This window comes from Alosa pseudoharengus, unplaced genomic scaffold (assembly GCF_046254945.1).
Source record: "Alosa pseudoharengus isolate Yale_2024_CS ecotype anadromous, Long Island Sound unplaced genomic scaffold, YU_APseudo_1.1 YU_APseudo_1.1_scf_1, whole genome shotgun sequence".
Classification (NCBI taxonomy): domain Eukaryota; kingdom Metazoa; phylum Chordata; class Actinopteri; order Clupeiformes; family Clupeidae; genus Alosa; species Alosa pseudoharengus.
Genome location: NW_027468564.1, coordinates 8,227,805 through 8,254,073, shown reverse-complemented (window position 1 = coordinate 8,254,073; position 26,269 = coordinate 8,227,805). Strand labels below are relative to the sequence as shown.

The window sequence follows — 26,269 nt, the reverse complement described above, 5'->3', positions numbered from 1 at the left end:
ATACTGCTCCATAGAGCTGTGATTATGGGGCGTGTTTCAAACGAACCAGGAAAAAAAATGCCTCTGCACTCAATTGGATAGACCTACAACCAATCAGAGCAACGGAGTGTGTGACGTATGTTAAGCGACGCATAGTTGATGTCAACAGAACTCAACTGCACGCTAGAAGAAGAAAATGTGAGCGATTTTCGCAGGTGTTGTAAAAATAATGTAAGGATACACGGAGTTCTTCAACACACGAACCTCATTTTTGAGAGAAACAGTAAAGGTGAATGCATATACGATCAAGTTATCCGTTTAGGATTACAACTCCACAACACTGCAAACAAATCGCATCGCATTTGTCGGTCCTGTCAGAACTTTATAACACGGTTGGAACGCGACATGCCCGTGTTTAAAAAATGGACAGAAGACGAAGGAGACCAGCCTGAAGAACCGTGTTCATCTGAGGCATCAGAGACGCCCCGGACTCTGAAGACGTTCTGCCCCAATCCGTCAACTCCAACCGGTACAAAAACGCGAAGAAGCATTACAGAGGTAAGCTTGTTAATACATTTCTACTTCTTATGATATGACTATGAGAATAACCTCGATTGCCACGTTTCACATGAGTTAATAGTGAGTCGTGATTATTGTCCAATGTGATAAACACTGTGCATTCCCACACTCCTCATTTCCGTGAAATCTATCTATGATTAAATCATCTAGTCATATTTTGACATGCCTAGTATTCTGGAAGCCAGCCCGAATTTCAGTGTAGTGTGAGCAAATGTTACCAGGATAAACTTGTACCTGATGTGTAAGTTGGCCTCTGTCACTTTGTCAATATGTAGAAACTTCATTTTGTAATGGACTAGCATGTTATCCAACCCCCACTTCTGTGCTCTGCACCTCTGTGGGGGGTGGGCAGTGTTTCTCTGACCTGCTCAGCAATTGCATCTGGTGTCACCATATTTAACAGTCTGTATTTTCCAATGTATTGTCAATGCACGTTATACTTATTAGGCTATACTGTAATTCTTCACACTGATGTGTTCACTTATATTTCAGGTTGTCACCCATTTTCCATCCACTTGACCTCCACCTGGAACACCTAAACAATTTACTCAAATCATTTATGAGAGGATTGGGACCAAACATGTCAGAAATGTCAGCAGCCAGAATCAGTAGGTCCATTGGCATCGTCAAAGAGCTAATGGACAAAACGGACACAGAGCTGGAGCTGACAAGGCCGGCTGGCATTCATCATGTGGCCCGAGAACAGGACATTTTAACACTGGTAAACGTTTTCACAACTTTCCCAGCAAAAATCACCCAGGCAGGCAGTCTCATGCATTCCCGAATTTCAAGAGAAACTTATTGGCAAAGCTGAATTACCAGGAGAAAATAATGGACTGGCAAAATGTGCCTATTTAAATAATTAAGTAAATGTGAAATGTAAATGGTGATGGTAATTTGTAAATATTGTTTTCGTAAATGACAATGTAAATAATTGTTTTCATATAATAGTTTAGTAGTATCCACATTCTTGAAAACATTTTTGTGTTTTCTTATTGGTTGTATGTTCAAAGTTCAGCGTATATCTTCAAACATTACCTATTATGTGTAGATATTAAAAATCTTTATTGACATGTCTTATTGTTTGTCTTTAAATGCAGAAACATCACCAACCAGTAGAGAAGTATAAACCATTTTAATTTTATTCAAAAATATTAATGTAACAGAGGTAAAAAAAAAAGGCATTTGCACAACAACAGGACCCTGAAGCTACAAATTTGAGCCTGAATTTGAAGCTAGCCTGAGATCTTCAACATTGACAAGCCTGATTCCAAGTTACTTGGGGATGATTGTATCTTATCATCCTCATCCTCGTCATCAAAGTAACCAGTGTAATCCATGTCAACCTGAACACGGTCATCCTGAACAACAGTCATCAAACAAATTAGTTTGACTCTGTTCGATGTCATCAAAAACCTCATGCATAATTCATAGTATCTCTTTTGCATGTTCCAGCTTGTATGTAGGGAGATTATGGATAATGAAGTCCAGGTCAAATATCTGTGTGCACTGTTCTAAAACTGATCAATGAGTTCATCTCCAAAACCAGTGCAGGCTGTGTCGACTGTGTAAAGTGGTATGTTTTTATGGTCCTGAAGTAAACTACTCCTGTAAGTTTGTAACAGTTCCCTGATCAAAAGTGTGCCCTTAGGTGTGACTATTCTGTGTTTGTGGTGTGATGAAACCTCCCCTTGAAAGTGTTCATATTTGGGGATTAGCTCCCCACAACCTTCAGGTTCACAAGAACAAACAGAATGGCAGTGAGTGCAGCACAGATGTCCTAGATCAACAGATGTGGTGTGTTCCTCAAAATGGCAGTACAAAGCTTTCCGCAGACAACTAGTGACTCCATTAAAGTACCGTCTTAACTGCTGGGTCAAGCTTTGTACTAACATCCCTCACAATCCAGTGTAGGCACTCCAGTGTATGGCCAGGTACTTTAATCAGACCCACTCTGATGTTTGTTCTGATTGGGCTCAGGGCCAAATTTATTGGATTGTCCATCTGAAGCTGTTTCATAACCCTGGCTCTGGATTCCCGATCAGCAGAAGCGGTCAATGTCAGCACAGGTGTACCTGGAATATATAGCAGTACAAAAAGCAACCAATAAGTAACAGTAAAAATAAGAAATTATGAGTAGTATCATTTAGTACTTTTTAATGACTGTACTGACATCTAAAAAGAATACATCACTTATAAGGGGTACAGTGACTAGCCTACCAATATGGATATGGTGCTTGAGTACATAAAGCAACACCCAAATGCCCTTCTGCCCTTTTGCAGCCTGACCACTGATAGAAATAAAACAGTAACCTACATTAGAATGTTTTAACAGCTAGTTCGCTACAATCACACTAACGTTATGATTGTACCAAGTCTGAGTTAGCGAACGTACAACGATACCTAGGCTACTATGTTTACAACATGGGATTCATATCACGACATTGGGAGTTATTTACTAAGTCAGACAGTTAGACTCTCTTACCATTTGTAAGTTAGATGAACTTCGTCCACGACGATACCCATTGCGTTGGCTTAAAAACATCGGAGCCTAGCATGTCCCTCCACTTGTTGTTCAGCAGCCAGGATTCCGGGCTTCAAAAAAGGATCTGGCAACGACCGCTGGCTATATCCACCTCGTCGTGCACGCCGAGTTGCATCGCCGTGATGCCCATTTCAGTTGCTTCGGCAAAAAACATCTTTCTTATCAACAAATGCCTTGATCCCGTTACTCTGTTCCTCTTTTAAAATTAATTCGCTGTCGATATCTTCTAGAACAGACCTGATAGCAGAATCTACACATCTCAATTCTCCAGCGGCAGCCATCGTTGTTGTAAACGAATTCAACCCAAGCGCTCTTTGGTGACGTGGTGGATTACGTTACTGTTGAGCATCTGTCCATCATCGTATAAAGCCCGCCCTGACAATTTGATTGGCCCGCCAGTATTTGGGCGAGCATACTCGCGCCACTATTGATCAATGCCAGACCGAACTTCCCGACCTCAAACGTTGTGGGCGGGACTAAGTTCGGAATGGCACCCAGGCTACAGAAATTCATGAGAAGGATTCTAAAAGTAACCCCTTATAATGGCCAAAGTAACTGTATTCTGAATACCACTCATTGAAAATGTAACTGTAACTAAAAACAGTTACTCATATTTTGTATTCTGAATACGTAATCCCGAATACATGTATTCAGTTACTCTCCAACACTGGTTGTGCAGACATTGTGCCAATCATGTGTTGTGAACTCGACACTGGAGCACGGTTGGTGTGGTGAAGCCTTGCGCACGCGCATTTCTGCTGAATAGGATGCCCGATGAGTACCCAAAAAGCGTTGCAATATGGCCGCCGAGTGGAGGGACATGCCTAAAAGGACTTTGGTAACACTAGCTCGCTAGCTGTTTTTTTTTTTTTTTTTTTGGTCTCGGTCTTGGTCTCGGTCTCGTCTCGACTTTGTCTTGGTCTTGACTCAGTCTGTCTTGGCCTTGGTCTCGTCTTGGTCTCGGTCTTGATACCCTCTGGTCTTGGTAGTGTCTTGGTCTCGGTTTAGGCGGTCTTGACTACAAGTCTACTACAAGCACATTCACACTCGCTGTCAAAATAACTGATTAATTTCGATTAATTAATTTGAGAAAAAATAACTGATTAAAAATTAATCGATTCCGTATGACCTTTGACCCCGAGCCATTCTAGTCAGTAAAAATTAGACTGTAAAAAGGAGAGAGAAGAAAACGTGCTGCCTGGATCATTGATTGGAACAAAATGGCCTGATGGTGTTGATAAAAAATAAAGTGTTGAAAATAAAGTCCTCTGCAATGTCTGCAGCAAGGAATTTGCATATCACCGGAGTTCATGAACTCTATAGTCGCACATCAATGCAAAGAAATAAGTGTTGACATTGAGGGGAGTGTTAATTCATTTTCATTGTGTCCCCTAGGTTATATCTGTGGCCTGAAATGCCTTGTATGTGAAAAAAAAACTTCTTCCCGAAGCACATTTGAATTTATTTCCTCAGAATGTTAGGTCATATCATAGATTATTATGCCAATTATTTGAAAAGTGAAAATAATAATAAAGTGTTTTTGAACTGTAATGTCACTAATGCTGATTATTCAATGATTCATTTGAATTTAAATATTTAAAATACTTTCACAGCAAAAATTATATATGCGAAAAATTAAAAAATTATATATGCTGCAGACATTGCCGAGAACTTTATTTTCAACACTTTATTTTTTATCAACACCATCAGGCCATTTTGTTCCAATCAATGATCCAGGCAGCACGTTTTCTTCTCTCTCCTTCTTTTTATAGTCTAATTTTTACTGACTAGAACGGCTCGGGGTCAAAGGTCATACGGAATCGATTAATCTGCACTAATTTTTTTAATCAGTTATTTTTTCTCAAATTAATTAATCGAAATTAATCAGTTATTTTGACAGCCCTAATTATAACATAATATGTCGAGTTACATATTCATGACAAGATGGTTTGCTCTTAAAAAAAAGATGTTTTGCTCATGATTGTATCACCACACCTGACTGAGCAAGTCCAGTTCTCTACAGTTCTCCACATGAAATATAAGCCAAGGCTATTCATTTAACTCCATTATAACATAATATCTCGAGTTAACCTACTCTTTTGCCAGGGCCAGATTATGGAATCATTGTCGTGCATAACTGGCTGTAGGCTACTACGGGTAAATCACCAACCGATTATGCTCCCCTGGAAACATTTCCGTTGTCGTCTTTTGCAGCTTGCATTTTGTTTCCCTATTCGCTCATGCTGTGAATATTTGCAGCGTACGTGATGTGAAATCGATGAAGTTGCTTTCAGAATTTGCAGATGTTTTCTGAATATGCAAATGTTTTGGCATTTGTAGTGTACATGTTGTGAAATTGATGAAGGTGTTTTATGAATTTGGAGGTGTTGTGTATGTGTTGTGACCCTTCTCTCCCAGTCATTTGATTGGCTGAAACGTGAAAGCATGCTAGGCCTCTTGTCGCGTTACTGGCAGACACATAGGAGGCAAGCAGAAAGGGTACAACTGGTGTGTGGACAATGATCTGTCTGCCAGTAGGATACCCCTAGAAAGGGTACAACTGGTGTGTGGACAATGATCTGTCTGCCAGTAGGATGCCCCTAGAAAGGGTACAACTGGTGTGTGGACAATGATCTGTCTGCCAGTAGGATGCCCCTAGAAAGGGTACAACTGGTGTGTGGACAATGATCTGTCTGCCAGTAGGATGCCCCTAGAAAGGGTACAACTGGTGTGTGGACAATGATCTGTCTGCCAGTAGGATGCCCCTAGAAAGGGTACAACTGGTGTGTGGACAATGATCTGTCTGCCAGTAGGATGCCCCTAGAAAGGGTACAACTGGTGTGTGGACAATGATCTGTCTGCCAGTAGGATGCCCCTAGAAAGGGTACAACTGGTGTGTGGACAATGATCTGTCTGCCAGTAGGATGCCCCTAGAAAGGGTACAACTGGTGTGTGGACAATGATCTGTCTGCCAGTAGGATGCCCCTAGAAAGGGTACAACTGGTGTGTGGACAATGATCTGTCTGCCAGTAGGATACCCCTAGAAAGGGTACAACTGGTGTGTGGACAATGATCTGTCTGCCAGTAGGATACCCCTAGAAAGGGTACAACTTCAAATTAGTATTATCTTTGCCCTTTAGCATGCACAGTTTGCTTTTTAGTGGATCAGCTAGGCCTATGCCACTGAAAAATAAAATAGATGGTTGTAACAAAAACAATCTGGATGAGAAAGACAATAAGCGCTTTCAGATATAACCTCCGGAGTATATGAGGAGGTTTGTCAAACGGAGGTCCTACCCTTCGGATGATTCAGATATGATGCTAAACTGCGGACCTAATACTGACCTTACACGGACGTATGTGTGAACGACATACACGCACATTACAGAATCTCCGTGTGGTTGTCGAGTGAGGGGTGGGGGCTTGTAGAGTTCACAAGATGCTGAGACATGACGCAGATTATATGCGGCCGCTGCCTGTCACAGCTGCTTCTTGTTTACAAAATATAGCCTCTCATTATGTAGGCTAAAGAAGAAGAAATCTATTGTGCAAAGGCTAATACTTGAAGTAGGCTAGTCACGTAAGTGGGCACTTGAAATTGACCTAGCCTACAGTATTTGTATGTGTGCTTCAAATAAACACATTTATCTGTTTTCAACGTTATGTACCAGAATTAGCTAGGCTATAGAACCCCAAATCTGGTTTGCGTTGGAGAGAGAGAGCATGCACAAACTTTATGGTAGGCTACCAGCCAATTCAGTAGGCTAACTCAAGACTTCAAGATCATACAACGTTTTTAAGCAACAAACAAAATACTAACATTAATAACAGTGAAGTTGTTCGTTTTTTCATGGTTTATTTTTTCCAAAAGCATCCTCTCCCCATGTGTAGCATTTACGTAAGGAGCTTGGAACAAAGTTGGGTTTTCTTCGTTTTCATTTTCTCTAGGCATATATGCTCAGCAAATATCAGCGAGCTCAGCAGGTCATGAAGGCTATCAATGAACAGAAAACCGTGTTGGCTAACAATTTATTAAATACTCCTGTTATTGTCGTCAACGACGTCGCTATAGGCTACTGCCTTTTCAGCGCCTTCTGCTTATGATGATTCAGTCTTCTGAATTCGTTTCTCCTTGCCATGCAGTTGTAGCCTAACGTGTCTCTAACGTTCCCTTCAGGTGTTCTATCAAAATGTTGTATGCCCTCATGGACAGTAGCTCCGTGATGTCTGCATCTTTCCAGGTTGGAGATTTTCTGGACAGCACTATGCCACTCCATCATAACACTGGCATTTAAGTCAGATCTAACCACATGGACGCATGAAAGAAACGTCACCAACACGCCCTCTCACTAGGTGTGATTTTAACCGAATGTTCTACTCCTCGTTCAGACACAGCACATTTACATAATGTCCGGAGGAAATACTAGGTCGGGGGTAGTATAAACACCGGGTGAATTCGGACTTCCATATGACCGGTTATGTCGTTCAGATATACGGCCCCACCGTTTAACATCGGCAGAACCTCCGGTCTTACACGTATGTCTGAAAGCGCTTAATGTGTATTGTGTTGTGTATGTCAAGGGTCAACCATGACAGTCAGGGAGGCTTACATGGTTTAAGGGTCCCTGCCCTTGACCTCTGACCCCCTTGGCCTGGCCTGGGATGACCGTGCGCTTAATCCAGACCCGATTTACAGTGTTGGGCAAGTTACTTCAAAATCATAATGTATTATGTATTACTTATTACTGTCTTTTAAAAGTAATTTGTTACATTATAATATTACTGTCTCTGAATTGTAAGGCATTACACTACTATTGCATTACTTTTAAGTTACTTTCACCAAAATATCTAGAAATATGGATTTGCCATTCTAAATGCAGTTTATTACGCTCAATGCAGCTTGCTCTTCCAACGGAGGGAGATGTGGTTTAGCATAATGAGTGAGCTAGGTTTAAGGCTAACAACAGTAGAATGCAATAGGCGCAGTGCTCATGATGCAATACAAGGAACATCATAGTCAGACTTTTGTTAAAAACTGACAAAAGGTCAAAGTCTGCTAAATTGTGATAGAAATACTGTAACATTAAGGCCTAGGCCTACTCATTAAAATCAATAGAGAGCCTACTATATTGTAAATCAAAGGTTAAAGGAACCGTATGTAAGATTGTGGCCAAAACTGGTACTACAATCACTTTCAAATTACTGTAGAGCGTTGTATCCCCTTCCCCTCCCCTCTGACTGGCAGAGTTGGCAACCGGATGACGAAACACTACTGACTTTGTGATTAGTAGATAGGTGGAGGGTGGCGCATTAGGCCAAAACACAACATGACAACATCAACATCAGTTGAGGGGTGCAACTTCACTTTTTAAATGACAATATCCTGGCCAGACTACTGTTGTCAGTGATATAAGTATTTGAAATGAACATGATATCTTAATGTCTAGTGACATATCAGGGCAATTTTATGATTCATTGAAATACATTTTTTACATACGGTTCCTTTAATAAAGACATGTCAAGATGGTGGCCTGCTGGCCATTTCGGTGCCTTAAGTGAGTGGCTTTGAGTGAGTGACATTTAAATGATAACTCAAACACTCAAACACCTGTGTGTTTTTAAACATTAATTACTGAAGAAATTATGTTTTACCTATAAATGGTGCACTGTCACTTTAAGAGCATTGATCTTTACGTTGTCATAATGCCCTTTTGCCAGCTCTTGTTTACAAGCCTTATTTGTTTGAGTTACATTGATAGCACAATATTAACAATAATATGCACAATGTTAAGTTGTTTGAAGCAACCTTCATTGCTTTGGAAATGGAAGTATGCAATGACATGTTGCTTCAAATTTCGTTTTGCGAATACAAGTGAATTATGAGCCTGGTATCCACCTAGCTATCTGAATGGAATGCGTTTCAGTCGACTCAGCATATCATGTGCTTCATGTAGCCTAAATGCTTGGAAAACGAATTATTGAAGACCCACCAATTTTAGTAGGCTACTACGTGGTGATTGAGAGAACCCAAAAGGTATCAAACTTGCATGTAACATCGTGTTAGTGCATTTTGACATTGTAAACGTTATTGATGAACAGTGAAACGCAGTTTGCAATAAAGCTACTATTCATTGGTTACATTTGGGTGCCCCCTCTGTCCTTTGGTGCCCAACGCAAAGTGCGTGATGCGCGTGGTGGGAGCGGTGGCACTGCCAGGCTACACAATCTTTTTCTGCATTTCTATCCCGTTATTCTCTTCAATTCAAGTTCACAGCACAAAGCTGACATGCACAACAGCATAGTTTGTGTTTTATCAAGAATCAAAAAGATTAGCGTGGCACTACTTTAGATGTTTCATTAATTTACTTGTGCTATTTCGCGAGGCATAGAGAGATCTTTCGGTTTCGCACACAAAGTGCACTAACTATTATGTTCTTCATAGCCTTGTCTCTGACAAGCTGAAAATAATGAGCGTAGGCTTATGTCCATCCCGCAAATAGAGTCCGCCTGCGAGTTTGCTGCAGCAGTCATATTCAACCAGTATCAGGAGATAACGTTCTACTATTTTGCGCTGATTTTTTCTCCTCTGTTGTTCTCGCGTGGTGTGGTGGCAAATATGTATCAAAACAAAACACCACTTAATTTCGGGTTAAATGCATTGTAACGCGCGTTACTGAAGTTTGTACCGAGTAAAATATTACCCAATTTTTTTTTGTAATGCCTTACATTACCACGTTACCGCAAACAGCAATATATTACAGTAATTACATTACTTTTGTAACGCGTTACACCCAACACTGCCGATTTATAATTTATAACGGCGTTATTCCCATCACTGCCAGACTGTCATAAAGCCATGCAAACTAGACTAGATTAGCGATAAAATCTGTTTAATTACATTGTTTTCAATTGGAGTGTCTTGACTGCAGACGCAACTTTTTGAGAGAACTTTTGTCGGAAACCCCGTTTCTAATTTCTTTCTGTTGCTTGTGCTATTTTGAATGAGAAATATGTCCTATTAGAACATGGTGTTACACATCAAGGAAGCGGGCTACATCATAAAAGCCTACCCTCTAAAGTCCTGGACAAATCAGTCCACTATTTCATATGTCCTGGACAAACTATAAGTCTAGGGTCTATAAGGGTCTAGAAGTCCACTGTTTCATATGTTCCTGTTGCTGTTCCTTCTGTCAGGAAACCATCTTCAACTGCTTGAGTTTACAAGTTTGCTTATATTTGTGTTTAAATATCTCTACATGTTGCTTCTTTCATCATCTATTTGTTCTGTTTCTTCATCTTATGACAGTGCTAAAAACATGTTTAGCTACAGCTAATCTATACACATGAAAGAAGACATAAAGCTGCATATGTCTCATGTACATTCCTAGAGAGACTCTCCCACTGCTGCTAGGATGAGTGTCTCTCAGGAGAGAGAGGAGGCTGCAGGTCACAGTGAGACACTCAGACCAGAGTCTGCAGCACACAGCTGTGTGCAACAAAGCAGCAAACCAACACACTCTGATGGAGGGTAAGTTAATCCACAGGTACAGTACGCATTATACCAGTCCCCACACACTCTGATGGAGGGTAAGTGAATCCACAGATACAGTACGCATTATACCAGTCCCCACACACTCTGATGGAGGGTAAGTTAATCCACAGATACAGTACACATCATACCTGTCCCAACACACTCTGATGGAGGGTAAGTTAATGCAGTGGACATCATACTTGTCCCCACACTCTTAAAAATGCTGGGTTGGAAACAACCCAAATTGGGTTATTCCTAGCCCAGGTACCTGGGTCACTATTGGACCGACCTCGGGTTGGGTTAAAATAACATAATCAATTGGGTTGGTGACTTTAACTCTAAATTGGGTTACTTTTATCAAACCAACTATGGGTCATTCTTACTAACATGATGAGTCAAAATAACCCAGAAAAATGGATATGACCTACCAGCCCATTACTGGTTCATATTTACCTCTCTGTTGGGTTATATATTTGACCCACTATTTTTTTGCTTATGGTTTTCCAAAAACATATTTCTTTACTTTATTTTACTTATGTACATCAAGGTGAAATAGGGCTGACAAATCAGCTGAAATAGACATAGGAGAATACATTATATTAATTTTGATATTTTTTATTGATTGCCACAAATGGGCTACAGTACAAAAGTAAAAAACACGGTTTCATTCCATTCAAACACTGTTTCATTTCATTTTGAACAACAATTTTACTAAAATCTAAAAAACATTTGACAAAAAACTCAAAAAAATATACAAAAAAAAGAAAAAACAATCAACTAGCAATGCTCATAATACAGTAGTGTACTGACAACAGTAGAGAGAACTTGTCCAAAATACCTGCGCATCCTGCAGGAGCTTATCTGGGAAATCTGTGACCTGTGGAAAACAGAAAAAAATATAGGTGTTAACAAAAATACAATGAATGAAATGTGTCTTGTGAAATGAAACAGGCAGCCAGCTACTCTAGTGACTACTCTCTCTCAGCCTCTAGCCCAGTGTTTTTCAACCACTGTGCCGGGGCACACTAGTGTGCCGTAAGAGATCATCAGGTGTGCCGCAGAAAATTACCCAAATGTCACTCACTGGTCCAAAAAAGCAACTGTTGCATCAAAGAATTTATAACCACATGCTCTCATTGATTGTATGATTGCACTATTTGTGGTATGCAGGCATTGTACAACGGGGGCCCCATATCCAGTATTCACATAATCATCACATATCCAGTTCATAACAACAATTAAATTAGATATAGTCACCTACAAATGAAACAGAGCGCACTTGTTTTATTGAGCAGGTCTTGCATAGAAGCCATAATAAGGCCATATCTGTGTATTATTTGAAATTTTAGGCTATGGTATGTTTATTTTTTCTTCACACAGGATGTTAGTGTGCTGTGGGACATTTTAAGTGTCAAAAGTGTGCCGTGGCACAAAAAAGGTTGAAAAACACTGCTCTAGCCTACCATAACACAGAGTAAAAAGTATAGACACATAAAACACATCATACACTAAAATATGTCTTACTTTGTGGGATCCTGTGTGGAAGGTCTGGACAGGATAGATGGGACACTTGAAACACAAAGATTAAAAAGGTTAAAACAAAGATTAATTATTCTTTTAGGTAATCAGTGTCAGATCATATCGGATTCAGTCAGAATGACGTATGAATGAGGGCAGCCTTTTTGCACTCTGCACAGCCTAGCCTACGAGAGAGAGAGATAGAGAGAGAGAGAGAGACTTTTCTCCCTACCCAAATTAAAACCGAAACAGGCAGCTAGCTACTCTAGTGACTACCAAGTGGAATCTCTATCAGCCTAGTAGTAGAAACATTGTCTTTAATATAAAGATACCTGCTAGCTAGCCACCATGCTCTTGGGTCAAACTAACTTGACTGTATGTAGTTTTAGACTAAGACAGCTAGTTTGGTAGCTAGGTAGCCCTCATTCCCAAAAAGGTTGGAGACCCCTGGACTAGACTGTACAGGTCATGTAACCGAAATGAGTGTCCTGTTTAGGCCCTGTTTTGTTACAAGTATGTCTAGGTGGGCCATGGGATAGAAAATGTTGAGAACTCCTGGTTTAGCAGGGTTGCCAACTCTCACGCATCTGGCGTGACACTCACGCTTTCAGCACCAATCTCACGCTCTCACGCACACTCAAGAAATGTCACGCCAAATCCATTCTTTTTTTTTTTTTTGCAATCCGTTCATTTTTTGTTGATGACTAGACTAGCCCACAGCATTGTTTCTAAATGACAGGATACGAGTTTAAGGCATACATATGTCTAGACCAGGGGTTACATTAATACACAGGATTAGATGTTAAAATCCCTTGTGCCAAAATCCAAGGTAAAAACACATTCAGAAGCCCCTGCTCAAGTTTAACTTTAAAAAGCACACTACCCACAAATCCGCCAACAAATGGTCACAAGCACAATGCAAGTGGCCTATCCAACAGCAGTAGCCTATATAGTATGCGGCATGTCATTGGGGTTATCAAGTGGGCACCCTCATTCACCGATGTTTCGTTAAGTTAGGCCCACGACACCTCATGAAGGCTTAACAGTGAAACCAGCGTCCTGGAGACACTCCCCTCCATGCTGCCACCATATTACCACATTGAAATATCCAATACTCAAAATACTCTTAACCAGCCCAGGCATGGTCTAAGTTGGCTAGGTCGGTCCGTCCCGTTGATGTGGACTGAACCATAAACCATAAAGAACCTTAGCCAAGTACCATCACCCTAGGCACAGCCCATCACAAACACAAAACAAATTAGCCAGTTAGCTTAGCCCATTATCTTAGGCCCCATCCCAAACACAAAACAAATTAGCCAGCAGTTAGCAGTTAGCTTACGCCCCATGCTGCCCCATATTACCACAACAAGCATCCAAATACCCTTAACCAACCTAGGCATGGTCTAAGTTGGCTAGGTCGGTCCGTCCCGTTGATGTGGACTGAACCATAAACCATAAAGAACCTTAGCCAAGTACCATCAACCTAGGCACAGTCCATCACAAACACAAAACAAATGAGCCAGTTAGCTTACCTTAGCTTGCACCCCAGGAAGGGTAACTTCTCCTTACCCACAACCATTCGCTTGCCCGTTCAGCTGCTAAGGACATGTTACTAACCACCTGCCTTAGACTTCGACCACAAATGCCCAATTCAGACAGCAAGCCAATAGCAGATCTGGCCACAAACCCACGTGCACCGATTTCAATAGGCCTTAATCGTGCACTCCAACCTCGCTTAGCTGCCTCCTCTGCTATTTCAGTATATTTAGCTCTCTTCAGCTCATTGGCCACTTCCACTCTGTCTTCCCAAGGAACAGTGAGTTCAATGAAGTAAACTATCTTCTCTGAATCCGACCATAGAATTACGTCAGGACGTAGCTTAGTACTCACTATATGTGGAGGTACCGCCATCTGCTGGCCAAGATCAACCTTCATTTCCCAGCCCGCCCCATTTTTCAACTGGCCGGTTTTACACCTGGCCTTCGCGGAACAAGGTTTATCCCCCTGACGTACAAAGTTAATTTGCCTTACCCCTTTGCTAGCTGCTAATGAATTGACTTCTCTTCTTTTATCCTCTATTGCCGCTGCCACACATTTCAATACCTGGTTATGACGCCACGTATACCGCCCCTGGGTGAGGGGTATTCAATTAATCTTCAGCGAGGTCCAGTTACAGAAAATTTCCTCAAACAAAGGTCCGGAGCATCATAATGTTTAACGTGTGTTTAAGCTATGTATATGTATGTATGTATAATATTAGGATGGATGGATGGATGGAGCCTAGTTGTAGATAGATAGATAGATAGATAGATACTTTATTGATCCCCAAGGGGAAATTCAAGAAATAGAAGATTGTAGGCCTAGGCCTAATGTTTAATGTGAAATAAAATAAGTAGCCTAAAAGGCAACATTCGAAATGAGGAGAAATAAGGCAAGATAAGAGTAGCCTAATTGGGGAGAAAAACTGAGTAGCCTTGGCTATTTTTAAGATCTTAACGTGCACTTAAAATAAAATTTGAGCTGAGACAAGGATGGATATTCCACAGCTGGTTCCTTGAACCCATTAATCAGCAAGTTTAATTTAATTGTTTTAGCTTTTTTTTATGTTGACCCAGGAATATCACGTTGTTGGGCAGTGAATGCATGTAGGCTTAACTAGATTGTGGTGGATCAGGGCAATTCCATGCAAAGGTCATCCTTACCATGGAAAAAAAAAGTTGTGCATACGCAAATAGAACTGTTGTTAAAATCTTCATTTAGGTCTATATTTTATTGTTTGTAACTGATCTGATTGAATTTGATGGAGAATGACACTCTTTTTACATCATAAATATGGTGTGCAACCATACAGAAACAACATATTTCACATGGTAATATTATACATATTTCAAAAAAAAATAAATGGACCCAATGTTCAAACAAATTGTGTCATTTGACAAATTCCAGATTGACAAGGGAATGGTAGAGTAATGTCTATGCTCAGCTTGCCTTTAAGAGCACAACTCCTTACATTTGTAAGGCTTTTGTTTTTAAGTCAGCAAGTTCCATGGCCATGTCACATCCATAACGTTTTATAGGAAAAGTTTATGCTACACATGCAGTGTTGATGCGACAATGTCCATAGTGTCTGTGCAAAGCTGATTTATATCAATGTAAAGTGTGATGACCAAATAGTGCCCCTTTCTTACTTTTAAAACCTTTAATGGTGCGTTATGGATGTGACGTTATGGATGTTACATAATGTGAATTTACAAGACCGGGGACTTTATTATACCTCAAAGCCGATAAAACGTCTGTTCTGGTGGCATGTCAGTTTCAACGCATTTCAACTTAGTGTTTACAATTGACCTTTCAAAGATTATTAGGTTGATCAAAACCACAGGGAGGCCTTGCCTAACCATTAGCAAAACAAACATAATATTAAAATACCTCCAGTGATTAGCCTAGCCATAGCCTATTTTCAAGTGGCCTAATAACGAAAATCTGAGCGATTATCTTCCTGTAACTGTCATACTAATGTTGTACAGTAACTGGATTATCGTGTTAGCTGGTGAAGATGGCTGACTTTGCAGCTGGAGTTAACATAGCAACCTCCTTCTGTTGCAGATCTGTTCAGCCTGCCGTTCATGTGACGCCATATGACAGCATTTGAAGTGGCAGGTCCTCTGTAGCTAATACCCACAGAGTAACATAAGTAAGGGCAGCAATAAACTAGATGTACCGCATAGCGGTACAAAATATGACCGCCTCTCAGTCCTGCATATTCTCTTCGCAAAAATAAATCACGCTTGTCAATTTGTCTCCATCTCCTACTCCTGCAACTCATGTGCATGTAAATGTGTGCATATGTGAGTTTGCTTTTGTTGATAAGAGTGTGTGTGTGTGTGTGTGTGTGTGTGTGTGTGTGTGTGTGTGTGTGTGTCTGTGCATGTGCGTATGCGTGCCTGTGTTTGTGTGTTTATGTGTGTGTGTGTGTGTGTTTGCATGCCCACATGCGTATGCGTGCCTGTGTGTGTGTGTTTATGTATCTGCATCAGTGATGCCAGTAGCGTTACTTAGTATTAAGTAATTAACTATTTTTACCACTTTTTTCAGTAACGAGTAATCTAACGCGCTACTATTTACAAACCAGTAATCAGATTAAAGTTACTTATCTAAGTTACTGTGCGTTACTATTTTTGTCATTTTCCTAAATAAAAAGATATATTCTTTGCTTTCTTCTTGTCTTGGGGATTAATGTCATGTAGGCTATGCTCACGTTTTCAGCATGAGGACAATTCACGTGCAGCGACACAAACGAAAACAACAATGGAGGGAGAGAGAGAGAGATGCACATTTCATCAGTCATTACTTTGAGTTTGTGTCAGCTAAACATGACAACATTAAGGTACATTGTACGTTCTGTGCTGGCGACAAAGTGCTGTCTAGCTAGACATCCCAAGTCTCCCGAACTTTTGGGAGTCTCCCACATATTGATAGCGGCTTCCTGACGCCCGCAAATTACATAAAATCTCCCGGAACCTAGAGCGAACAAGAGCACGCAAGCCAGACCGGACTTCAAATCAAAGATTCTAGAATCTTTGCTTCAAATCGCGTGTGCATAGTTTAATGCGCACACAAAGGAGAGGGAGAGAGAGAGGAGTGGTGCGTTTCTGCCTGAAGCGCATCCAAGACAGAGAGCATCCTGGTCTGTTTTGCTAAATCAACCAATCCGTTTTCAGTGTAAGTGCTTATATCTCTTTTCTCCCAAACATAATTAATCAGTTCAGTCAGTGTATCTAGGAACAGAAGCGTCATGGCAGCGTCAGTGCCCCTCAAAAAGGAAGATTTAAGACCCATTTCACATCAGACTACACAAAAGTGTACCCAATTGTCTCAAAAGATTAAAACATAATGATAATCTTGCACACTGCACTGTTTGTAACAGCAACTTTAGCATTGCTCACGGCGGGTTAAATGATTGCAAAAGACTTGTTGAGGTGAGTTTAACAAGTGTAATTTCATTTGCATATTACTCAGGCCTATAGGCTACAAGATGGCTAGTTGCCAAGGCTACATGAAAAAAAATCTACATATTTTACTATAACAATTTCTATCAATAGGCCTTCCTTATTTGGTGTACTTAGACATTATTGAACAAACATCTGAATTTCAGTATCTAAGTAGGTTAGGTTGGGATGTCTGCTATACATTGCTGTTAAAATGCACTTCCAGTATAGTGAGTATTGGCAAAACCGTTTATCATTTTTATGTTGAGGCGTTGGGGGTGTTGTCGGCAGCTGCTGAAAGTAACTAATAAAGTAACTTGTAATCTAACATAGTTACTTTTAAAATCAAGTAATCAGTAAAGTAACTAAGTTACTTTTTAAAGGAGTAATCAGTAATCAGTAATCAGATTACTTTTTCAAGGTAACTGTGGCAACACTGATCTGCATTCATGTGGGTGGGTGTTTGTGCATGTGTGTGTGTGTGTGTGTGTGTGTGTGCTTGCCTGTCTGTATGTGTGCGACTGTGTGTGCGTGCGTGCGTGTGTGTGTGTGCGCATGTGCGTGCATGTGCGTGTGTGCACGTGCATGTACTTTATGTGTGCAAATCACAAATGAGTGGGTATGGGTTAGGTTCATGCGGGCTCTTGAGACTAACATACCATAAATATTTTGTCATCTTGGGTGCAACGGTTCAGGTAGGGCTAGTTATTTAGGGGAGTGGCCACCAAGTTTCATGTTCCCTGGTGTTTCAGTAACCCGGGAATCACTGACCAAAATTGATGACGGTAAAAGAAAAAAAAAAGAAAATTTATATTTTAAATGACTTATGTCCTGATTATTCCTGTGGATCTTAGTGGGCACTGAGGAAGCAATAATTTCATCACTAGTTTTTTATGATTACTATTTCAATTGTTTCATATCAAAATTCACTACTTAATTATGTGTTTTATGTAATTTGTCGAGGACTGGTTCAGACACGTCACATCCATAACGTGAAACCGTCACATCCATAACGCCAGTTTTTTCTACATAATGCATTACGAAAATGACGCAGTTTCAAAAACACACTTTTTGTGTTCATTCAAGTCTCCTTCATGCTACATATATCATAGTTTCGGCAGTTTAGTTAAAAATTCACAGAGTTTGTAGAAAACCTGTAATCTCTCACAAAAGTGTGTCCATTTCATGTCACATCCATAACGCTGATGAAATGCCTTGTATTCTTAGGATGAAATTGATTATATGAAATTTGAGGATTTCTCAGTATTCAGAGGACAGAGGTTGCATTAAAAGTTATGCAAATTAATTCACTGATACTAATTTTGCCCCCACTCTAAGGCATTTTGTTTACCAATATGAGTCCAATTGTCACATCCATAACGCTGGAACTGCCCATCAATCATATTGCCTTCTTAAATCGTAAAATATTCTGTGGTCTCAGTTCACTGTTGAATGGGCCTAGCCTACCCTATGCTTGCTCAAAATATACGCTTTGTTTAGTAGAGGTGCTTCAAATTGGCGCTTAAAATCGCCTGTCTCAGAATATAGAAGAGGTCCAGGGCAATTCCGCGCAAAACTGTCACATCCATATTTAGTTGGCGTTACGGACGTGACAGTTTTGCGTGGTATTGCCCCCGTATCGTTTTAAAAAGCTCTGTTCTCGCTGTCTAGCTTTCTCCTCTTTGAGCAATCGATGATTTGAAAATAACTTACTTATCGTTAACTTAGATATCTATCTAATTGTTTCTCGCCCGTCTCCTCATCTCGCTCGTTTCATCAGTCTCTTATCCATAGTAGGCTACTTTACTCACTGACTCGACTTTATCAGAATTCACAGATTTCACTGGCTGAGTAGCAGCAAGCGAAATGATGGTTCCTGAAGCTCCTGAAGTAAATGCTGTTATCATAACCAACGAAACATTTAGCGCAGCTTTGAAATCTTACGTGAAACTCAAAATTAGGCTATTATGGTCTGGGTCCGGATAGGATCACGTCACGGTCCGGACTCGGACCGTGGTCCGCCATTTGGTGATGGCTGGTCTAGACCAACAGCAGGTAGGTCTAATATCCGCCTACAACGTTCTCAGCGCAGTTTTCTCTGATTGTTGATTCGCTGACTAGGGTATTTTAATCCGGTCCGCGACACCTTCACGGAACACGCTGCTATTTAGACATGAGGCAGACCGACATAAAGTGTGGCCGCCCATTCTTCTCTAGGAACTACTCGCGAAGTAGCCTCACAGACATCACATTAAATAACTTTTTCTCATCTTTTATAAGGTGCTATAGCCGCTATTTGCTGCGATAAACGGTTCGCGAGAAAAATAAATTAACTTTCAAGAAATAATCATATTAGGCTACTATAGCTCTGCGCTCATTTCAATTCCTGTAGGAGGAATATCTCACAAACTTTTCGTTCCACACATGACAAACCGTAAACCAGAATAAACAGCAGACCTTACCGAACACAAAGGTGTAATGCAATCCCCTGTACAATAAGCCGTTCCAGAGTAATCCGGTTTTGAAATGGTAGCAAATTTCTATATGGTCTCCAATTTTGGGCTTTAAGTGTCTTAAAACTGAGCTGTGTTTAAATACCTACATATGTGTAAATATTAAAATCAGAGGACATATAGCTCATGGCTAAGAGTTTGTCGATGTAGCCATAATGATTTGTTTTCACAAAATGCTAAGCATGCATGTATTTAAGTGTCTTAAAAAAGTGTGCTTATATTGGTCAATGCATAATTTCATAACAGGCCAAATAGAAAATAAATGTTAAATGTTAAATATACTGTAGCCTAGACATAATATTAAAATCAGATGATGTAGGATAGTATAGAGTTAGAAGTTGGATGGCTCCAGAACTCACACCAGTGGATTGGGTCTTAAAGGAGCCGCACCACTTTTATGACACTATAGCTGTTCTGTTGACCTTTAGATTTGTTGCTACTGGGCATGAAGGGCAGGCCAATTATGAGTTCTGTCCAACATTGATGGTAGGTTTAGAAGAAAAGTCAGCACATTTTAATCATATTTCAATACCAATAACCGTAATCATTTTGGTCATGATTCTTCATCAAATGTTCATACTGTATCTCTAGTGGCTGGTAGACTTTGGAATCCACCAGCCAAAATGGTAGGTGGAAAAAAATATTTTAGGCTATTTCCATCCCTGATACATACGTCTCAATCTGTCCATTTCTTTCCACAAAACTCGCCAGAAGTAATCATTTAAGGGGTTATTTTTCATTTTTTTCTACTGAGCTACTACCTTTTTCAGGTGGGCAGGGGGGCCCTTTTCATGTCTGTGCCCAGGGGCCCAGTGGCTCATAATCCTTCCATGCCACGGGGTTAAAACACTGCACTTGTTTTCAAGTGCAATCAATAATTTAATTGTACATTTTAAAGAAACTTAAATCAGGGATTATACTGTACATAGCAAAAAAGTCAGGGGACAGACATTTTTAAAATTAGGTTTAGGGAAAAATGTAACGCACACGCACTATGACTTCACAAAATCTCACTCCAGCCAATCACCCAAAGTTGGCAACCCTGGGTTTAGGCTAAATAATTGTGATTTCAATTTTGACCTAAATTATGGTTATTATTCCATTATTGAGCAGCACAGCAACGAAAACGGCAACAGCACAGCTGAGCTGTACAATACATCCAGTAAAAAACAATTGCTGTTGGGAGTAACTGTACATTGCTATGAAACAGACACACATAGGAAATGTAGGGAACAAACAGGGATATACATTTTGATTAAATAAGGGATTGATGAAGCAGTGGATTTCAGTATGTAAGGCAATGTTTGAGTAGTAGGCTAGTTAGATCCATCTGCTCATATATTGTGTTGCCGATGACAAACTTCACATGACTGAGACCAAAGTGAACTTCAGCTAAGAACCAAATTATAGATGCTAGGGTGATGATGGTCAAGGTTTTACTGTGTACCTGTGTTGCAGCTGTAAACTGGGCAGGATCTGGAATATGAGTGGGGCTGAACATTGCCTGTGGAACAGATAATCATGTACGGAGCATTAGTTTATAGACAATTTGAGGACCTTGCAATCAATACATTATATGACAAATATGTAGACCAGATTGTGATCTAGGCTACTGTGCAATGTGAATGTAGAGGATGTTTTTGTGAATGTAGCAGCTACCGATTGTAATTACGTCCGAAGCGCCACTTACCAATGAAGTGTGGAGATACATTGAGCCTCGTAAATGGTGTTAAACAGTGATTTATTTGCACGGCTAGCCCGATGCCGAAGCACCACCATTGAACAAGCTGTTGGTAGCATCGGCTAACTAGCACCAGATTTTGGAGTGCAGGGGACAAGCCGAGATGGGCTATGAGACATACGTTCACACTCGGTATCATGTTTCAACACACTTTAGGTCAATATCACACCGGAATTCTCCTTTAAGCTTGCGTTGTCGTTTTCAGGTGAAATGGTCTTTTGATGCTAGGGGCACTACTACTTTTATACATGATCGCATCAAATCACTAGCGCTATTTTAAAAACACTAAGTCCAAACCCTTTCATTTTAGTAACGTTAAACTATGAGTACACGAACAATGTTCTCAATGCTCGAGTTCATGTGTAAAGACACTGATAATACTTCGATCAAAGTTTCAAGTTGTGTCGAGCCTTCGTGTTTTAAAAATAGCGATTTTGACACGATCATACAAAATAGCTGCTAGTATGTTAGTGCATTCAAAAGGCCACCCCACCCAAATAAACGACAACGAACTCATAGAAGCTTAAAAATGGCGCTTCGGACGTAATTATGGTTTTAAACGAAAGTTTGATTCAGTTACATTCCCAAAAACACCCTAGGATGCATTTTGGCAGAGTTACGCTTGAAGTTCTGCTTTAGTTTTAAATTGAACGTAAATGCCAAATATGTAACCTCTGGTCCCTCAGATTCAAAAGAAGTGCCGAACTTCACCTCTGCTATGACTCCCTGCTATGGCCAGCGAAGTGGCAAGCTAACATTAACGCTAACTAGCTAGCTTCTACCTACCTAACGTTTGCTGAAAACATACTTATGTGTTATCCTAAGTTAGCCATATATATATAGCCTAGGCCTACAGTATGTAGCACTAAGTTAGCAGCTAGCAGCTAACATAACCAAATAGCTTGAATAACACCTTGTGTAGCAACATTAACGTTACCGTTAATGTTAACCTTAATATAACGTTAATATCTCCAAAAAGTTAGCCTACACCGGATTAGTCTATGCATTCTACCAAATATCATATCATATCATATATCATCATATAAATTGTGGCATACGGATTTTACACATTAACAGTTCAACATACCTTCGCGCTTACACTGCCGGCTTGTCGCTTGATGTGGAGGACCAACGGTTGCTGCTATCAAAGATTCTAGAACACTGTTCACGGGTATCCAACTGGTAGACTATAATGACCAATGACTGGGTTAAAATTACCCAGGCATTGGGTGCATTACATGACTTTTTGTGCTCTCAGCCACTCAGCACCTGGGTCTTAACAATAACCCAGTATGGGTTATGATAACCCAATAAAAAGTAAAAATGTCATTAACCCAGTGCTTTAGTTAAAATAATAACCCAGCACTTTTAAGAGTGCACACCCTCTGATGGAGGGTAAGTTAATGCAGTTAATGAAGTGGACATCGTACCTGTCCCCACACACTCTGATGGAGGGTAAGTTGATGCAGTGGACATCGTACCTGTCCCCACACACTCTGATGGAGGGTAAGTTAATCCAGTGGACATCATACCTGTCCCCACGCCCCCTGTGGTGTATTGGTGCCCCCTCTGTTTTTCTCTGGTGCCGATTTTCTAAAAGAAAAAAAAGATTTAGTTCCTGTTTTCAGTAACCTCCCTAACCTGTTCAAATGAATCCAAATGTTCATGTGAGCAGCAGTAAAAGAGAATTCAATAGCAATAGTGGCCATTAGACTGATAATACCATATAGGTCCCATCTATAGGTGCCATCTGTAGGGAAATTGCCTGGACATGAGAGTATTCTCATTGTGGACTCATTTGGCTAATCACTGGGAATAATTATCTTCTTGCAGTAACACTTCTGCAGCCTAAAGTCTGATTTAGGAGTTCTGTGTAGGAGCCACACCATTGTGAACATGTGTAAATTAAAGGCAACTTTTACAGTGCAGCTCAGTTTCTTGCGTCTCTTTATGTAACCAGCCCACAGACACACAGACCTCCATCTCCAGTGCCCAGCTGTGTGTCCATGAAGAGTGACCAGTCCAGGGGTAATATGCCCAACTTCAGCAGTGAACCAGTTCCATCAGGTCTAAAGTGAGTCTGTAGACATATAAGTCACATGCAATTACACACACACACACACACACCACCTTGCACCTTATGTACACAACTATGTCAACTGTCAACTATGACTGTGTCTACATACAGTTTATGAGCATGGCTTCAATCAGATGATCTCCAATGACATTTAAAAACTATCTACATAAATAATCTTCTCACTGTAATTGCAGAAGATCACAAAGACCTGATTTTCTTCAGTTCTGCTGAAGTGTTCTATTTGCTTGTTATCTTTACACATGCAAACTTCAGGGGTATCATGCATAAACCATGTGGTATTTAGCCCCTTGTAAATCAATTGAATGGATATATAGTGTTTATTGATTTGACTTGATTTGAGTGTTTATTGATTTGTCAACTAGTGGAAGTACAATTGTAATGGTTTAAAATCTGGGCATAGTGTTTCTCGGTTGCACTCATTCAAATGATCAGATTCTGTACAAATTATGTACAAAACAGTAAAGTGTACAAAGTAGTACAATGACATTAAATTCCAGTTCTAATTTCTCTATTATTCAATATTAGTAGTAGGTCTGGTTTGTCTGTGTTTTGTGGAATGGATCCTTTAAATCTGTGAATCTGCGCTTGTATTTGTTTTCAGAATAGAATATAATAAAGTAGATTAATCCATGTTACACATTCTAATCAGTAGATTGTCTGGGGAGCAGTTAGTCCAAGTATTCTTTGTCTGATGTTCCTGCAGATTAAGGGCTGATCTGACCCAGAATCAGTCCAGGTGTGGAGTGTGTGAGCAGGTACTGAGGGACCCAGTCATCACCACCTGTGGACACAGTTTCTGCAGGCAGTGCATCAGCAGCTACTGGGAGCAGCCTGGACTACCAGGAGACCAAGCCTGTCCCCAGTGTGGAAAGATATGCAGAACCCAACCTCCTCTACAGCCTCCTCTGGATGAACACACAGATATGAGCACACAGGGTGAACACACAGGCCTGATCAACAGCAGAACACACCTGCACACTGAACATACACCAGGCAGAAAGAGGGAACTAGGTGAGTATACATTTTGGACATTTTGGGTTTTTAGAGAGATCAATACTTTATTCATCCGGGGTTACATTTTAGACATCCAGTAGCATATACAACCATAACACAACAAACATACATACACACATACAATATATCTCAATATACAATATATCTCTATATTGAGTGTGTGCAATGGTGGTAGTGCAAAAGTGAACAGTGCAGGGATTGAACAGTGCATTTTAAACTTCGTATTAATTTAATGGTTTTCTGAGAAGTAAAGTAATGTTATCAAACTGAACAATTGTAATTTTCAGATGTTGTCATTTTTAAACAGATGAGGACCTGAGGAGAGTTATAAAGAATCACAAAGCCAGTCTAAAGAGGAGGTTTGAGAACATATCTGAAGGCATCATCAAACCAGGAGCTGAGACACCCCTCAATAAGATCTACACAGAGCTCTACATCACAGAAGGAGAGAGTGAAGGGGTGAATAAGGAACATGAGGTTTGGCAGGTAGAGTCAGCATCCAGATCTCAAAACACAGAAGACACACCAATCAACTGCAATGACATCTTCAAGCCCTTACCTGGACAGGAGATGCACATCAGAAATGTGATGACCAAAGGTGTTGCTGGCATTGGAAAAACAGTCTCAGTGCAAAAGTTCATTCTTGATTGGACAGATGGGGTAGCCAATAAGGATGTAGATTTTATGTTCCCCCTTTCTTTCCGTGAACTGAATATAGTCAGGGATGATCAGTATAGTCTTCACAGGCTCCTGCTTGACTTCCACCCTGAGCTGAAGGAGCTGAATGATGGTGAAGGATACAAAGACTGTCAGGTTGTGTTTATCTTTGATGGTTTGGATGAGAGTCGGTTGACTCTGGATCTGGAACAGAACAGTAAGTTGTCTGATGTCAAACAAACATCATCAGTGGATCTTCTGATGGCGAGCCTCATTCAGGGAACTCTGCTTCCCTCTGCACTCATCTGGATAACCTCAAGACCAGCAGCAGCCAGTCAAATTCCTGCTCAATACATCGACCAGGTAACAGAAGTACGAGGCTTCAATGACCCACAGAAGGAAGAATACTTCAGGAAGAGAATCAGTGATGAGAGTCAGGCCAACAGAATCATCTCACACATTCAGGCATCCAGGAGTCTCCATATTATGTGCCACATTCCAGTCTTCTGTTGGATTGCAGCCACTGTACTTCAGCAGATGCTGGAAAAGAAAAACATCAAAGACATTCCCAAAACGCTGACTGGGATGTTCATACACTTCTTGCTCATCCAGACCACCAGGAAGGATCAGAAGTATCAGAGTGGACCTGAAACAGATACAAAGAAACTTCTGGAATCTCAGAGAAACATTGTACTGGAAACTGTTTGAACCTTGGGTCCATTTATCCACTTTTTAAATATGAATAATATTACCATGTGAAAAATGTTGTTTCTGTATGGTTGCACACCATATTTATGATGTAAAAAGAGTGTAATTATCCATCAAATTCAATCAGATCAGTTACAAACAATAAAATATAGACCTAAATGAAGATTTTAACAACAGTTCTATTTGCGTATGTACAACTTTTTTTTTCCATGGTAAGGATGACCTTTGCATGGAATTGCCCACTGTGACTGCAATAATGACTGCAAGGTTTGCACAAATGTACGATTTTTCCCATCCTCACCGACCTTGTCATAAAACTTGTTTAAATGATCATATGATGCCTCCTTGCTGCTTTGTCGTCTACATCAGCCTTTCTCAAACTTCTTTGACCTGAGGCC

The 26,269-nt window shown here is 40.4% G+C and overlaps 1 protein-coding gene and 1 long non-coding RNA gene across 3 annotated transcripts; both read left to right on the top strand.

Moving 5' to 3' along the window:
• Window positions 1-49: 49 nt before the first annotated feature.
• On the top strand, window positions 50-1,839 carry LOC143137577 (uncharacterized). Of its 2 annotated transcripts, XR_012990025.1 has the most exons (3): window positions 58-537; window positions 1,051-1,279; window positions 1,659-1,839. It is a non-coding gene; the product is annotated as an uncharacterized LOC143137577 (long non-coding RNA). The 2 variants fall into 2 exon arrangements; XR_012990024.1 differs by lacking the exon at window positions 1,659-1,839 and having other exon boundaries at window positions 50-537; window positions 1,051-1,634.
• An 8,627-nt stretch (window positions 1,840-10,466) lies between these two features.
• Window positions 10,467-25,871, top strand: LOC143116888 (NACHT, LRR and PYD domains-containing protein 3-like). The gene is made up of 4 exons (XM_076278253.1): window positions 10,467-10,631; window positions 23,355-23,468; window positions 24,196-24,503; window positions 24,814-25,871. The coding sequence occupies exons 1-4, from the start codon at window positions 10,516-10,518 to the stop codon at window positions 25,869-25,871; spliced, it is 1,596 nt and encodes a 531-aa protein (XP_076134368.1). The 5' UTR covers window positions 10,467-10,515.
• Window positions 25,872-26,269: the final 398 nt, after the last annotated feature.

Coding starts and splice junctions, on each gene's coding strand:
- LOC143116888 (XM_076278253.1), top strand. CDS start 10,516: ATGAGTGTCTCTCAGGAGAGAGAGGAGGCTGCAGGTCACAGTGAGACA. Junction 23,469..24,195: donor CCAGTTCCATCAGGTCTAAA/GTGAGTCTGTAG, acceptor ATGTTCCTGCAG/ATTAAGGGCTGATCTGACCC. Junction 24,504..24,813: donor AGGCAGAAAGAGGGAACTAG/GTGAGTATACAT, acceptor ATTTTTAAACAG/ATGAGGACCTGAGGAGAGTT.